Below are 16,681 nucleotides of genomic sequence, written 5' to 3' on the forward strand. Positions count from 1 at the left end.
GGGTAAAGAAAAGAAATTGGTGTGGAAGACAGCCCCAGGTGATCCAATGGTTTGCAGGAAATTAAGATGTAAGGGACAACACCCATTTATCACTGCCTTTTCCCAGGTCGTAATGCTTTCAGACATTAACACACAAAACCACTGACATCTTGTCTGCATTGCTGCATCCCCCTCCCCCCGGCTCAGCTTATCCCATTTTATTTGCATACATTTATAAATAACTTAAGTATCCTTAAGGCATCCCGTGTAGCTTTGGTCGTGTCGGGCCTTAATAGTATCTGGCTCCTGTGAATGAATGTAATAGTTTATGATTGCCCCTGGAAGTCCGGTTTCTTCCCTTTTCTACTTGTGTGTATACCTGACAGCCGTTTGGGAAAAGTGAAGAAGTTCCTCTCCTGACTTGATACAATATCTTGATGTATAAAACTTCATACAATATCTTGATGTATAACACGTCATACTATATCTTGATGTATAAAACTTCCTGCTTGACACTGTCCTGTGTAAAAACTTTTTGAAATACTTGTGTAGCTTAAGCTACATGGACATGTGTGTAATCCCTTCATGCATACTTTGAACTGCTTGCAGATGTTCAATACAGAGTTTAGGTTGAATACCTAAGACTATTAGGTATCTGTGTGGGGACAGCAGTAGTCTTGGAACGCAGAAACATGTCTGAACGAGGTGTTGAATCTGTTTTTTCTTGCGACATGCTGTATGGTTTTGTCGCATAGTGATTTACTGCTGTAATAGAGTCTCATTTCATAGCGGTTATAAAGTGACACACTTCAGTATACTAATGTCAGCATGTCGTAAACGTAGTGGCAGCTTTGGTAAAACTCGTACAGCACTTGCATAAGCATCAATACAAAAATGTTTGGGGGAAAAGTATATAATTAAAAAAAAAACCGGGGCATCGAAACTATTTGTTGAATTGTAATAGTCACCATCTTAAGTTGCAATACTATGGTCTCCCTTCCCGTGTGGTAGTTTCAGTGGCTGGTCTCGTGCGTTGTATTGCACGGTACAGTTGCCTCGTCCTCAGGTAAGCGCTGCCCCCTTGTAACAAGACATACAGTTTCCTGTTCTGACAGACTGGTGTCGTGGCGTTTATTTACTGTCCCAGGTAGAGAGTCAGCTGGATGTAGGTTATATCTTACTGCTGTAGGTGTCACTGGATAGTATCACTGGCTGTGACACTCAACAACCACATAACAGAGATCTAGTAACGTGGTGTGCACTACGCCTGTCTTAGCCTTGTCAAAATGCAATGAAATAAACACACTCTAGATCTAGTAGAAACTAAGAAGGAGGGAATCTTTCTAGGACTGTCACTAGTCTCTTGATAGTATCCAAATCTGACAGGGACAGAAAACTGGCATGAAAGTAACAAATTCTATTCAGTTCTCTCCCTTGGCTAGTCTCCAAATGACCCGTTAACCTTCAACTCGAATCTATCCCAAGTGTAATGTCTGACTATTGACAACTGATAAGAGTATAGGTGAGCTTTACCTGTTGTTCCACTACAAGACTAACATTTCAAAAGGTTGTTAAAAATGTATATAGGGGCCTCTCACCCCCATGCCCTTCTTGAGTCTCTCCCTATTGATTCTAAGCAAATAGGGGGGGGGGGGAATATATCTGAAAACAGTGCGAGGATATCGCGGTCCATTTGTAGATATTGCACCCCGTTTGTAGATATTGCAAGCAGCTAATATCGCTGTATATGAAAAAGTAGGCTAAGCTAGGCCGGTAGTGGTCTGTTAGTACTTGGCTCTACCTTATATGATAAAGTAGGCTAAGCTAGGCCGGTAGTGGTCTGTTAGTACTTGGCTCTACCTTCCTCCCTTTTTGGTAACGTAGACAGTTCACTTCCGACTGATTCGAACCTGATCACCTCTGTGGGTCTACTTGAGGGCTTGGTTTCAAGTACAGGACTGGACGAGTTGTCTAACATTGTGTCCTGCTAGCAGAAAACTACTACGATAAGGGGAGCTACGAGTGAGTGTCCTGGTCACAGGATGATTTCCGGGTTGTGTTATTATGTCTTATATAGGTTTAGTACCGCCAGCAGTTAGTGAACTTGCCGGGCTCCAGCTGTCACATTCATGAATCAAAGATTTTTAATTATCTAGACTGGCTATTCTGGCTAAATCGACACTATCGAACTTAATCAGCGCGCCCATTCAGTGACCTTTTCCTTAACATCTTAAAACTTGGATATAATGTTCACTTCCTTCCTGAACTGTTTCTGTGGCATGTTTCTACACTAGACAGAAATACTCAAGAAGTGGTTCTCATTTTAATATCAAAATTTCATTTTACATTTACCCTCAGAGTAGTTGAATTAAAAACAAAGGCCTTGGAAATACCAATTTAAAAATTGTGCAGTACATTTATTCATTTATTTACAACTGTTCTCAACCATTGAAACCGAATAGTATGTCCCTTATGTTTCCTTGAAGTTTTGCATCCTAACAGAAGCGCCATCGTTTAACAAGCTGGGAACCGCTCCAAGTGTATATCATTTGTATTGATCCCCCATCACAGCTACTTCCAGGTCCAACACTGTCAGCATATTGACTGGAGGTCATGGAAAGGTACATGAAGCCGGGACAGTTGGTCGGGACAATTCATAGACCTAAACCTAGAGAGGAAACACATGTGTATACGTCAGCTTTGATTAGATTCATAAACTTAGATACGATGCATAGACTACCCAAACCCCTAGATATGCAACTAACTATTGAGGACACTGGAGCGCTGTTCAAACCTAAAACCCCAAGATATGCAACTAACTATTGAGGACACTGGAGCGCTGTTCAAACCTAACTCCTTGGTTGTTTTTCTTGTCTCACTGTTCACAGTGTGAAGTGAATGCCGCGTATGTTGTGCTAATCAAACTAATTTAGACCCTTGTTATCTATAGACTCGGTTATCAACGTTCAAAGTGGACTGTAGGACTTTTTACTTACTGTAGTCTTGTCTTGTTAGTATTAACATTGAAAACCTAATGGTCTTTTAGAAAAATTAACAGCAGCCTGATATAAATTAATATAATATAAATATTATTAACATTTCTAGCTTTTTTTTCTAAACGATCCCTCCACATTAAACCTTTGGTGTACGTAATATAACATCTTTTTTTTTTTTTTTTACTATATATATATCAATCTAAGTTCTTTCTTGTGTGTCTATGCTTGTGGGGGCCAAGCCATGTCTTCCTATCTTCTGTTAGTCATTAAGACATTGTACTGTTGGACCAAATCTAGTTGAACTAGTTTCCTACCATTTCTTATCTTCATGATTTGCAGACCTGGTGTCAATGACATTAGTTTTTTGAGGTAGGGGGTCTCCAATTTAAAAAGTTGAGACTCGCTGCTTTATATCTCTCTCTGCTATTTGTGTCTTCGGGCCTTAATATATTTAGAAGAAAAAAATATTGGGTTAAACCGGGGGGGGGGGGAAATCAGGCCTAGGATTTATTTACCATGTAGTAGCGCTAGCATTGTCACAAAAGTTCAAGTGTGTTGGTCTATGCAAAACTAGGGGAGGGTGAGAGCTCTGTTATTCAAGATTAGCCAGGCAAGACGTAACTACATAGTCCTTGGCTCCACCTACCTAACCGTGATGACCGCTTGCACGCATTACCTCTCTCTTTTTTTTTCTCTCGGCGGTCTCGGCTCATCATCGCTTGCAGTGTCACCAAGACCTGTCAACCCCCGCTACGCAGAAGGTGGACTCGTCCTCACACAAGGGAAGTGCTGTATTGACGTGGTGCAGGGGCGACCTCGGAGTACTTCCTCTGTCGGGAATAAACTTCCTCACGCCTTGTCAGCCAGTTAGTAACCAGGCTTGGTGGGTCGGCAAGCTTTTATGTGCTGTGTCGTCTGCGTCGCCCCAAGTGGTGAAGAACTTTTTAAAAATTGTGTATGGTTAGATAACATTCCAATGATGGATTTACTGGTTTGCGTGTGCTCGAATTGTCTTTGAAATTCTGATGGTTTGCGGATTACTTGCGTCTAGATCAAGTCTAGATAGATCTACTTATGTTATAGAGATGTGATTGGAATGAATTGTTAGTTATTACATGTGATGTTAATTTAGCCTTTATTACATGTAGACATCTAGTTAGAATAAGAGAGAAAAAAAAAGTGGGAGGATACTGACTGTCATTGCAGCTCAATTCATGTGGTCATCTCTTCCTTCCCATTTAGATATGGGTGGGTGGGGGGGGGGGCAGTTGTCTGCAGTACTAAACTAGGTCTCTACAAGCAAGCCCATGTGCAGAGCGGCACCTTCTCTTTCTAAATTGAGTTGATTCAACAGGAACTACGTTTGTTTTGTTTTGTTTGCGAACCCTTTGGTGTTTCGTTGATGTCTTCAAGACGTGTCCAAAGTGTTGGCTCTACTGGACGTGGTAGGGCAAATACTTGTCATGCCCAGTCAGTGACGGAGGATTCCATTAGTAACCGAATTTCATATTTTGTTTGGGTTACTTGTATATGCACTAAAAGGTTTTTGTCTTGTTTTTAAGGACTAGTTCTAGTTCTTTAGAATTGTAATCATTGGAAAATAGAAAGCTTAGAGAAGCAAAAATTATGGGGTGTTGAGTTTTATAAGCAATCTCCAAATGAGTTTTCAGGTCACTGGTGCTACACAGTATGTCCAAGGGTAATTTCTGCTTTAATCTGAATGCCTCAAAGTGGGTTGCTAAATAAAATAGCTTCTATTTATTGTCTGTTCTTCACTGTACTAGATCCATGGAAGATATATTTTGTTTTGTTTGTCATTATTTGTAGTCAATGAAGCAGTTTCTATTGTTAAAACCTAAAATGGTGAGATTACCGCTCTGTCTCTCTCTAAGCGGGGACTCAAAACAAAAGAATGTTGGCCCAAGAGTTGTGTTTGTGACATATCGAGCAACACTATCTAGAGACATTGACATTGGCCATGGGTTCAGAAGTGGAAAATGAAAAAAAAAACGTTTTGGCGAGATGGAATTATTCTTAGAATTTGAAAAAGAAAAATCTCATTACAAGTCTGACATCAACTGATTCAATGAACTCCTAAGGGATGTATAGGAAATCTGTTTGTATGTCTACAGAAAACTTGGGTTTCAAATTCGCTGCTTTAAAACTACTTAAGTTTGAACAAATGTACTGAAAACATGCATAGTTACTGACTGAGGGTGTATAGTATGGTGGTCATACCATTGAATAGCATAAACGTTTCTGTTGGAATGGAACATATCCCTCATGCAAGATAACTTTTACAATTGAATGCTTGTTTTATTGACATTATTCTTCCCGAACTCTGTGGGAGAGGACTGTTTGAGAAAAAGTAAATCGCATAAGTTGACATCCTCTTGAACGCTGGGCTGTGTGCTGTGTTGAAAGCCAAACCTGTGTAATCATGTTGACTAGGTTTGAATCCACGCACGTCTGAAATACTTACCTGTACAGTTTAGGTGTAAATGTGCCCAACTAGTGCGACTGATGGCTGTCCGTGTAGAGAGAACCATTGCAAGTTCCTTGAAACTGACGTATTCAGGAAGTATGTTCATGCGCGGAAATTTCTACTTCATCTTTTCTTCACTTGCTTTTTGACTTGTTTCTTTTCCGGGAAATGTTGCCTGTCAACACTTTGTACACACAGTGTTTTTCCTTCAGACTTTGTACACTTACGTACACTGTCATTTGTTCAACATAGCAATACTGATGCTTGTTTTTTCAAGATAGTAATCCTTTTGTTTTTCTTGTCAATGTCAACACCATGGCATGATTTTATTTGGCTTAAGGGATATTTTGTCTACATCTGGTCACTATAAGCTTTTTTTTTATAGCCACTACAGGTGCGAAGTAAAATCATTTGATTTACAAAAAAAAAAAAATTATAATAATACAAAAATACAGAAACGCTAAAAATTAGCTTTCCCTCTTTCCAATAAAGTTCTAAAAATAGCCTCTTCGTGTTACTGCATATAAAAAGATTCTATGGCTCCTTTTCTTTAGGGTTTTTTAGTTCTCTTTATGCTGTGCCACCGAGAAAAAACAAACCTTTCTTGTAGAGAGTTCTACGAAATAGCTTATGTTTTTCTTTAGACTAAGAACAAACAAACCGACCTTTTCGACTAGTTTCCTTCGCCTTTTACAAGGCTTCAGTAGTTGACACTTTGTGTCTGGTCCATGAAATCATATCTATTCAATAGCCTTCCTGGTTATTCAAGTAAGCAGTAGATATACCGTGGTGCGTGTTTCAAAGACAAACTATATCTAGCCTCACCTGGCACTGTTGAATCCTGGCCCCTTTTGTATTAGACTGTAGACCTAGTGCCAAGTAGCTGTGTCTTAGGAACACACTTTATTTAGCACCGCACATTTTTAGGAACACTACATGCATTATGTCTTGGTCTGGAGGCTTACAAAGTATGGTGGAAACACTGGAAGGTACCATCTCTTTAGGAGCATACAAGGGACAACGTTACATGGGCATAGAGCCCAAGCTTTTTTTCTTCCGGGATTCACCCATAAACCCACGGGGCAGGTGATATTGACTATTTCGTCGACACTCGACCTTACATTGGATTTGCATGAATAATTACTTGTAGCCTGTGTTGTGTCTAGCTAGAGAGGGCGCTCAGTTATTTCGTGTCTCCTACCTTGTCTCTTCTGATTCTGTCAGGGGCGTGGCCAGTCCACTGTAACATGGCCCTCATGTTGATCTATCTAGTCGTAAAACGTAGCTTATAATATTACAGGATTCTTTACTTGGGGGCAAATCATTGTCTTAGTCACTAGGGCACATAAAATAGTCACTCAATAGGTGGGAGATATTCCACTTACATTGTAACCTGTTAGTTTACTATCATTTTAACCTGTTAGTTCACCATGGCAGTAACTAGTTAGCATTGATTCAAGTCAGGTTAATTCTCTCAGCTGTAGTTAGACCACACTTTGGGGAGTAACTATTGATGCTTACGTAACCTACTAAACTAATTATTAAGCCCAGGCGGGGAGAGAAGATTGCGTCTGTTGAGTTCGTTGTCCTGATCTATCGACTAGTAATGACACACAGTCTACAGCTGTGCTCTGCCCTTCCTACAACCAAGCACATAGGATGAAAACATCAGACTTGTTGGTAAATGTGGGACAGTAAGGAGAAGTCTTTGTAGGAGACACACGAAGAAAGAAATCGATCCTTGGATTTCAATTCATGGGCCGCAACTAGTCAGTAGTTCCGTTATTGACCTCAATTGGAACCATCGAATAAATTGATAGTTTGAACAATAGAGCGATACATTTCTGTGTATTTGTTTCAGAAAAAAAAAAGTTGAGGGGTGCGAAGTCTTGTCTCTAACCTATTGGACTGCATTGGAAACTATTGAGAAAGCTGGTGTGTAACAGTGAAGCTCCAGCAAGCATGTTGATGAGCTGTGTTGTCAAGGGGAAAAAAAGTTGACAAAGCTTTCAATGTGAAATAAAAAATTTAAAAAAAAGTAATGTGGAAGAAACAGTAACGCTCTGCATGTACATAAGACACACACGGACCTGCTACATCCGTGTTTCAGTGGAAGTGTCTGTGAAATATGAGCCAGTCATGTGGCTAACTAATGATGGCAAGTGGAGGGGCGGGACCTGTCTTTGTTAACCTACACACCTCATTTGATCTTGTTTTTGTATCTACCTGTTGCTGCATAACTCTTGACTGACATAGTCTTGTTGTTTTTTTAAGTCGGTAGTCGTTGAGGCTGTTTTTCTTTATACAAGTTAAAACTCACTAATGCATTAGCATAGTAAGAACAGCAGAGGACAGAAACAGATTTCGCAAAGAGTCGGCGATAGTTCCCCGACGCTCTTTCCAAGGTGTCATTAGCTAGAAGGTGCATGATTGTCTTGGGTTGCAATCAAGTCTTGTCTTATAGAGTCTTAAAAGCGGAGTCGTTCTAATTGTATTAAATCTATAGTCACTTGAGACTCGCACAGATCTGTTAGTTGTTCAAGGCTTGAGACTCGCACAGATCTGTTAGTTGTTCAAGGCTTGAGACTCGCACAGATCTGTTAGTTGTTCAAGGCTTGAGACTCGCACAGATCTGTTAGTTGTTCAAGGCTTGAGACTCGCAGAGATCTGTTAGTTGTTCAAGGCTTGAGACTCGCACAGATCTGTTAGTTGTTCAAGGCTTGAGTCTCGCACAGATCTGTTAGTTGTTCAAGGCTTGAGACTCGCACAGATCTGTTAGTTGTTCAAGGCTTGAGACTCGCACAGATCTGTTAGTTGTTCAAGGCTTGAGACTCGCACAGATCTGTTAGTTGTTCAAGGCTTGAGACTCGCACAGATCTGTTAGTTGTTCAAGGCTTGGGACACCTCTTCTGACTCCTTTGATAATGTATTGCTCTCTCTGCATTAGAACTGTTACCTTTTGGTAGACACTCATTGTCTTGAATGACTTTGTTCCCTGTAGCGTATAGCTTTCATTGTGTAGCGTGCATGCTTTTAGCCAGACTTGAATGTATTTGGAACAAAATTTTGTGAGTTGTATCATATCTGAAAATAGATTATTGATTTATGTGTGTGTGTGTCCGCGTGACAGTGTGCCGACGTGAAGAGAACTTGCCTTACCAGTCAACAGACCGCACGCTGGGAAAAGAAACTGGTGTACTTTAATGCTTAAGGATTTCACTTTGATTGGCCGTGGTCAAAGTGTCGGAAACATCGGGACTAAACCAGGTCAGTTTGACCGTCGTCTGGCCCAATGTCCGTGTTGTACTTCCTGTACACTAAAACACTTGTACGTAATTGCACGACAGAGTGTAGAGTTTATCTCGTGAGACACGATTGGTGGAAATGTCCAATCTACTGCTGACACTCTGTTGATTGGTTGACTTGATTCGGCTAATTATATAGATCTAGTCCTACATAGATCAGAAACTGTGATACATGTTTGTAGGTTGTTATAAATAGTCAGGTCCTGATAAAAATATAACTATTGTCTTGTCTTCATTAAATGTGGGGGCGAAAAGGAAAAGTTGTGCAGACGATATGGGCGTGTGTTACGTGTTCACATTGGTGTCCTTCCCAGCATTCCCCTCTAGTTGCGTTCTAAAAAATGTCCATTATTGTCTAGAGAAAAGTGGAACAACGCTGCTAGGCCAGGGAACGGTCATTAGAGGTTGCTTAAGTGATGGCGGAAGTCGTTAGATAGTCCTGTCAAATCCTGGAAGAAAGTATTTCCGTATAATCAAACGAGCTTTCAGTGAACTTTCCATTGTATTTAATTATTGTGAACTGCAGATGATTAGGTTGCAGTTTTTGGTCAGCTACTAAACATTGTGTGTTGAATGACTGTGCCAGTGCCAGCACTCCTAAGGTGTCATGTATTGCTTCACCAATCAGATCGACTTGTCAGCTTGGCTCTACTTTTGTCTTCTTTACGTCTGACCTAGTTGAGTTGACTTGATTTGTTCCCCCCCCTCCCCTGTAGTCTTACAGAATGAAGTAATCGATAATATGATAGCCGTTGTTAATTATTTCAGCCTACAGTGGCTAATTATTTCAGCCCACAGTGAATAGTTTGGTCAGTAGTTGAGTGTAATGGTGAGACTATACCTCTGTGTCGAGTACTTTGTGTCTCCTCTGTACAGCTTATATCTCTTGAAACTAGCATCAGTCTTGGCTTGTTCTCTTCTAGTCTTCATCTGAGGTTGAATTGGGAAATGGGTTCAGTTGATCTAATGAGTGCAATGTGTGTGTTAAGTATTCTCTCTGGGATGAGCTGTATTTGTACACGTGACCTAGTGTCTCAACAAAACCAGAAACAAATGTGAAGAAATCCTCCTGTTAGAACCAGTTCTATTGTCTAGTATTTCAAAGCAATCATCTAGCTCATATTTCTGTATTGGATCAAGTTAGTCGGGTTTTGAACCACTACAGCTTACTTATGCATTCAAGTTGACGTCGTAACTAGCTAAACCGACCAAGTTAAAAGTGGAGGATTAACGATCTATCTCCCTTTTCTATGCACAGAACCAACACTTGACTATAGATTTAGTACACAATTCAGCTCTAGCTTATAGATTTAGTACACATGAAGTCTAGACTATAGATTTAGTACACAATTCAGCTCTAGCTTATAGATTTAGTACACATGAAGTCTAGACTAAAGATTTAGTACACAATTCAGCTCTAGCTTATAGATTTAGTACACATGAAGTCTAGACTCTGTAGTGCACAGAGCCAGCTCTAGATTATAGATTTAGTACACATGAAGTCTAGACTCTATAGTACACAGAGCCAGCTCTAGATTATAGATTTAGTACACCATTCAGCTCTAGACTCTTTAGTACACAGAGCCAGCTCTAGACCTAAACAATTTTCTTCCTGTCACTTAAACTCTATTTATAATGCCACTACAGGCTCATTTGAACCGGTTTGGACCAGAGGGTGGATTGACTGTTGGCTCATGACTCGTACTATTACTTTTGAACTGGGAACTGTCGTAGTGGAGACAAGATAACACAGATCTCGAATGTTGACTTAGTGGGGCGGGGTGTCCAGAGATCTGTCTTACAAGAACTGAAAGTGACATCAACAATTGCCTTCTAGTTGATTTGGCTTGTTTTTACCCTTTGTTTTTTGTTGTTTTTTTTTTGGTGCTAAATCGTGAATACTTTTTTGGTGCTAAATTATGACTACTTTTGGGGTGCTAGATCTTGTGTGGTCATAACTTAGTGACTGATCTGAAGTGGTTGATAGCTATAGATGATTGTGATTGTAGGGAGTGCAGTATTATTAAGTGTAGAGTTTGCTTAACTGATGCTTTACTTTATCCTTCATGTTGTTTCTCATTGTCTTCACCTAGAGATGTCAATCTACACACGACGGAAAACTCCGAACAATTTCACTAATGTTACTTAACGAACAATTTCACTAATTTTACTTAAGTGTGCCTAATTATAGGGTGTAGAATTTCATTGCTCCTGTTGCAATGGCTCTAACCAGAACTGGTAGTCTACTCCTAGATCGATCATGTTAAAATGGCCTTTGTATAATGTTGTTAATGACAGAGGTGACGTTGACATCAAAAGTGTCTGGTGTGAAGAAACTGTGGTCATTATTGCGCAGCATTGTACAGCGGTGATAAATCGGACATGAGCTGCCACTTAACATCACCACCAGACTTACTGCTGGTGCATCCCTGCAAGCCCCAAGGAATCGATCGAAACATTCCGCAGCTGTTGTATCACCCTCCGCCTCCATCGCGGGACCTCTCTACGGCTCGCCACGTCCCTAGGGTGCCGGTGGCGTACCCGGTGAGCGGTGTGACTTACTCCACAAGTGCCGTTAAACCTGAGTGCCTGCTAGCGCCTTACCCGGTCTTTGTTTCGCCAGATATCAACCCGTACGCCAGGCTCGAACAACAGAGTTCCTCAGAGGACCCCTTGTGGTTAGCTGCTTCCCGGCGGCAGGTTGTTCCCCCTTTGACGGCATACCATCCGCCAGAACCTTCAAGCCCTGTGTTGGATTTATCGTTAAAACGACTGACAGAAACTGAGTGTCCTAGATTACAATGTCCTTCCAAGGAAGAGCTGGATCAGGACTGTACACATGAAGAAAGTCTTTCCTCGCCTCGTTTTGGCATTCCCGGTGTTTCCCAGTCTACTTTAGCAGACATTGATAGCTGTAGAAGATACATACGTTATCCAGACGCCATGGTGAGTGGTCACGTGACCGCCTTAGCTCAACCCGCTACCCACCTTCCTCGGCGCCCTCACTCTCCTCATCCAGCTGTGGACATCTGTGTGGATGTCAGCAACTTTGAGGAAGAGAAGCATCTGCCTTATCCAGCTCCACAGTTCTCTCCAGGTGGGGACAGCGTATCCAGCGGTGGACCTTGTCCATCTGGCGACGGCTCGAAACAAAAAGTAACTTTCAAAAAGGATTTAATGAAACGTTATTGTAAGTATTAGCTGCGCAAAGAAATGACCTACATAATTACCAGTAGTTTAGTTTGTTACAATACTATTAAAATAGGAACACAACACATACACTTCTTCACGGGTTGGCTAATGACAGTAGGTGGGCGAAACTAGGCGACATCATGGTGATTTGTAGAACAAAATATGATGGAAGAGCCTCGGTGTCACATCCGACATGTGTGCCAAATCATTTGTTCATGCATGCTTTCAATTAAGTGGAAGCCAAGCATTCCCCCCACCCCCACCCAACTCTGTGACAAGGGTCAAGGACGACCAGCTTGTCATCTCGCTCTTGTTGACTGCATGATTTTTTTTGTTCGCAGTTATCTCTCTTTGTTTTGTTTGTACAACTTCCACCTGGAAGTCTTTTTTTTTTTTAATGAGCCACACACACATACACATTCTCGCACTTAGCACCGCACTGCTGTCTAGTTTGTGTGTTTCGAGTAGCCGCCGAGACCCGAGTGTAGCGTTAAAAAATATTTAATTACACAATGAGACATGAATCAGTCCACTCACAATGATGCATGAATCAAATCAGTCCACACACAATGATGCATGAATCAAATCAGTCCACTCACAATGATGCATGAATCAAATCAGTCCACACACAATGATGCATGAATCAATCCACTCACAAAGATTCATGGATCAGACCACACACCATAACAGATGAATCAGTCCCCACACGATTAGACACGAATCAGTCTCCACACGTCTAAATCATCTTATCAGAGTAACGAGTCTTCTTACGTTTTTGAGATGGTTACTAAACCTTTCTGTTACAATGAATTCATGGAGCTCTATTACAGAGTTTGTAATGTAGTCTGCGCCCCCCCCCTTTTTTTAAAAAAAAAAAAAAAAAAAAAAAACTTGTAATTAAAGTTGTATAGAGTCTGTGTTCCACCAATTATTGTGTGACATAAAGCTGCTACGCAGACAATTGGTCTTTGCAATTTTACTTGTAGATGTGGTGTCCATTCAATACACACACATACACACTTTCTAGCCAAACATTCTCATCCATTCAATACACACACACACACTTTCTAGCCAAACATTCTCATCCATTCAATACACACACACACACACACACACACTTTCTAGCCAAACATTCTCATCCATTCAACACACACACACACACACTTTCTAGCCAAACATTCTCATCCATTCAACACACACACACACACTTTCTAGCCAAACATTCTCATCCATTCAACACACACACACAAACACTTTCTAGCCAAACATTCTCATCCATTCAACACACACACACACACACTTTCTAGCCAAACATTCTCATCCATTCAATACACACACACACACACTTTCTAGCCAAACATTCTCATCCATTCAATACACACACACACACACACACACTTTCTAGCCAAACATTCTCATCCATTCAACACACACACACACACACTTTCTAGCCAAACATTCTCATCCATTCAACACACACACACACACACTTTCTAGCCAAACATTCTCATCCATTCAACACACACACACACACACTTTCTAGCCAAACATTGTCAGTCTCCCGATGTGTTTGTTTCCTTCTTCCTGAATCTGGAGCAATGACTTTGCTCTTAATCACTTAATGAAATGATAGAATAAAGGAACATGTTTTACCCCTCCCCCTCCCCCCCCCCCCCCCGTGTATAAATCTACTAAAGAGTGTAGACAAATCTAGTTGATAGATCTATACTTGAATAAGACTGGATCTAGTTAGAGATTATAGACTATAGGCTATAGAATATTCTAATTTGGTGATGTAGATCCAGACTTAAATGCGCAACACGAAAAGCATTAATTAAAGACAATACCTCCATTCTACAACTTATAAGTACTTATGACTTAAATTTAAAAAAAAAGAAGAAATGATAAATTTAAAAAAAATCAAAACCTATGTTGGATCTAGATGTAGGTTAGTTCTATTGACAAATTTCAGTTTATTTATTTTTCTTACTATGAAACATTATAAAGGTCAAACCAGTGTTTTCCCCATATGGCTAACGAGCTAGAAATTCTTTTCTCAACGATATATATCAACTGTTGGGAAATCGTTTAGAGACGTTTTTGAGTTGTTTTTGACATTTTCCGCCGGCCGCCCTCCAGTTTCCATGAAGTTGTGACTTGAATAGAGTTTGTAGTCAACTTTCTGTTTCCTACTTTGTGCACTCAAGAAGTGTCTTACACTTGAAACAAACAAAAACCTTGACTAGCGATCACCACTGAATAGTTCAAGTGGTGACAGCGGGACTCTACATTTAGAAACACTATTTTCCAGAATAAAAAAAAAGAACAAAACACGGTCATTGGACAGTGTAAACATTTGTAGAAACATCCTCTTAGAGTACAAATGGGCACATTTCTTGGGAGTCAACAAATCTCTACACATTGTGGTTTCAAGTGGACACTACTCAACTGGTCTAGTTCATGAGGTAGATCTAGGAGGAAGTCATGGACTGAAACAACGTCTTGCTCTTGGTTCCAAAAGTTGGTGACTTCTAGGTGTCCACGTTCATTCAGTAGTCTCTTATTCTTTTTTTGTTTCAGTAGACGCATGCGAGCAGTCCCAGGATGGACGGGGAAGAGAAATGGCAGCAGAAGCTTTGCTCAGCATGGACTCGCCCAGTACAGGGGTGGAGGCCAGAACTTTTTTACAAGGCATCCTACACGAACAGCATTCCCAACACAGTCACCATGGTACGTAACTTGTTTCTACACAGTCGTGTCTCTTAGTTGACACAAATACGTCTCCCCTGAACTCTGATCACTAACAGTTGATTGTTATCAGATCTAGCACTAGTTGGCTTAGTTGTACTTTTAGGTGGTACACTCAGCGAAACGAGTCATCTCTCAAATAGCTTCCTTTAATCAAACACCTGCTGACTTCATTTCCTAATCGGGGCACACACTGGGGCAGCATCTTGTTGGTTGATTTCTCAGGACTTAAAGAGATTTTTTTTTGTGTGTTAGTTGTCAATATTTGCACAATGAATGTAAGCGTTTGTTACAATTTAATCTCACTACCTCTGTTAGGAGGAGAAATATGTAGCCTACTATTCTTGGGACATCTCTCAAGATATATTAACTAGAGCCTTTATTGCGACCATCACATATTAGTCAGACATTTCTCAACGTCTTGCTCTCTTAACAACGGAGATCATTGACTGTCGACCTCAAGGGGGAAATCTCGTAACAAGGGTCAGCTCGATATTTCCCTTGAGTTACTTGTGTGCAGTATCACGTGCCACCCCTAGGCCCCACCCACTGTCTGTCAATCACACTTATCTTAGCAGTCGATACGAACTGAGTGCAATAAGTTATTGGCTTGTTTCTGTGTAAGTTTCCCTTGTCTTCTCCTTCATCTCCCCTCCACATTGCTCTGTCTTTCTTTGACGTGGCCTAAGGAAATATTGGACTTTTGTCGAAATCAATGTCCTTTGTGTAACAGTTGTAGCCCGCCGTTTGGGAGTACGAAAACGTCACACTGAGTCGGTTGACCCTCATCTTGGACTATTCTCATGCAATTTCAATCGGTTGAGACCTGACCTTGGAACTAATCTCGACCTGAGACGGGGGTTGATCTGGACAGTACCTGGGAGTTTATCTAGGCTGGGGCTAATGATGACTTGCCCTAAAATTAAGGGCAACCTGGACCGGGGTAGATGGTGACTTGCCCTTGGATTTAGTCGACTTCGACCTGAGAATAGAGTTTGCAGAAATAACGAGTAATGATTGTTTGTCTTAAGGCATTTAAACAAACACATCATCACCTTTCAACCCATTCTAACAAGTACATGGTCTGATTTCAGTGCTATTGAGACCTAAAAAGGCCCTAAGATATTTGGGGCCCTTTATAAGTCAATATTATTTGTCATTGCTATATATTTCGGGGGGGAGGGGCTATGTTACCTATAAGTAAATCCGGCCCTGCATTGTCGACACTTTGACTAAGTGTTTTAAACTACAGGAAGTGACTCTATTATGACCTACTTGGATTGAAAATAGTTGTCTAGTGAACCAACACATCTCAATGTAACCTTTTGTTTACAAGACATTCTGTTACCATGGCAACTATTGGATGGGTTTGAATCCGTTTCGCACATGAACATTTTTTAAAATCATTTTGTTTGGGTGTAAAAAAAAAGTCCCTCTCCCACCCCGACCCCCTATGAATGTGTGTAAAGCACCCTGGTAGAGACGCTCTGTTATGATCTTCTTGTCCTGAAACTGTGCTCTTGTGACGCCAAGGTGAAAAAGCTGCTCCATTCAGTACCACTCAATAATTCATTCGCCAAGCGGACAACTTTGAGTGACAAGAATGAAAGAGTTATCTAAATCTGATATGTCAGCAAAGCTCCCTGTGTCCGCTGCCCACACCAACAGAACAGCATCCGTGGCTATGTGGGCAGGAAAGGGAAGCAATTCCTGTGGAAGCCATTTGTAGGTCAGAAATCAATAACATTTTCTTCCGTTCTACCCCCCCCTCCCCCAGTGTTGTTTGAAACATGTAATAGTAGATGCCTCCCCCCTCCCCTCAAAGAATGTTCATGTTTAAGGAACTTGAAGACGTGGATGTTTCCTGGAATAGCTTGGAATTTTCCAGAATGCTACTTGTGGAGTTGAATAGCAAATGTCATTGACATTTCTCTTGACATCGCGTTGGAATCAAATGTCATCTTATTTTCATCTAT

General features: G+C 40.9%; 1 protein-coding gene across 1 annotated transcript in view; it reads left to right on the top strand.

Annotated features, from left to right (window-relative positions):
* LOC106053619 (uncharacterized) overlaps window positions 1-16,681 on the top strand; it is a 68,055-nt gene that overhangs the window by 39,502 nt on the left and 11,872 nt on the right. Inside the window, exon 4 of the mRNA XM_056039016.1 lies at window positions 14,538-14,687. Coding sequence (XP_055894991.1) covers window positions 14,538-14,687 — 150 coding nt within the window. The remainder of the gene's footprint in view (window positions 1-14,537; window positions 14,688-16,681) is intronic.

Source organism: Biomphalaria glabrata, chromosome 8 (genome assembly GCF_947242115.1).
Source record: "Biomphalaria glabrata chromosome 8, xgBioGlab47.1, whole genome shotgun sequence".
Classification (NCBI taxonomy): domain Eukaryota; kingdom Metazoa; phylum Mollusca; class Gastropoda; family Planorbidae; genus Biomphalaria; species Biomphalaria glabrata.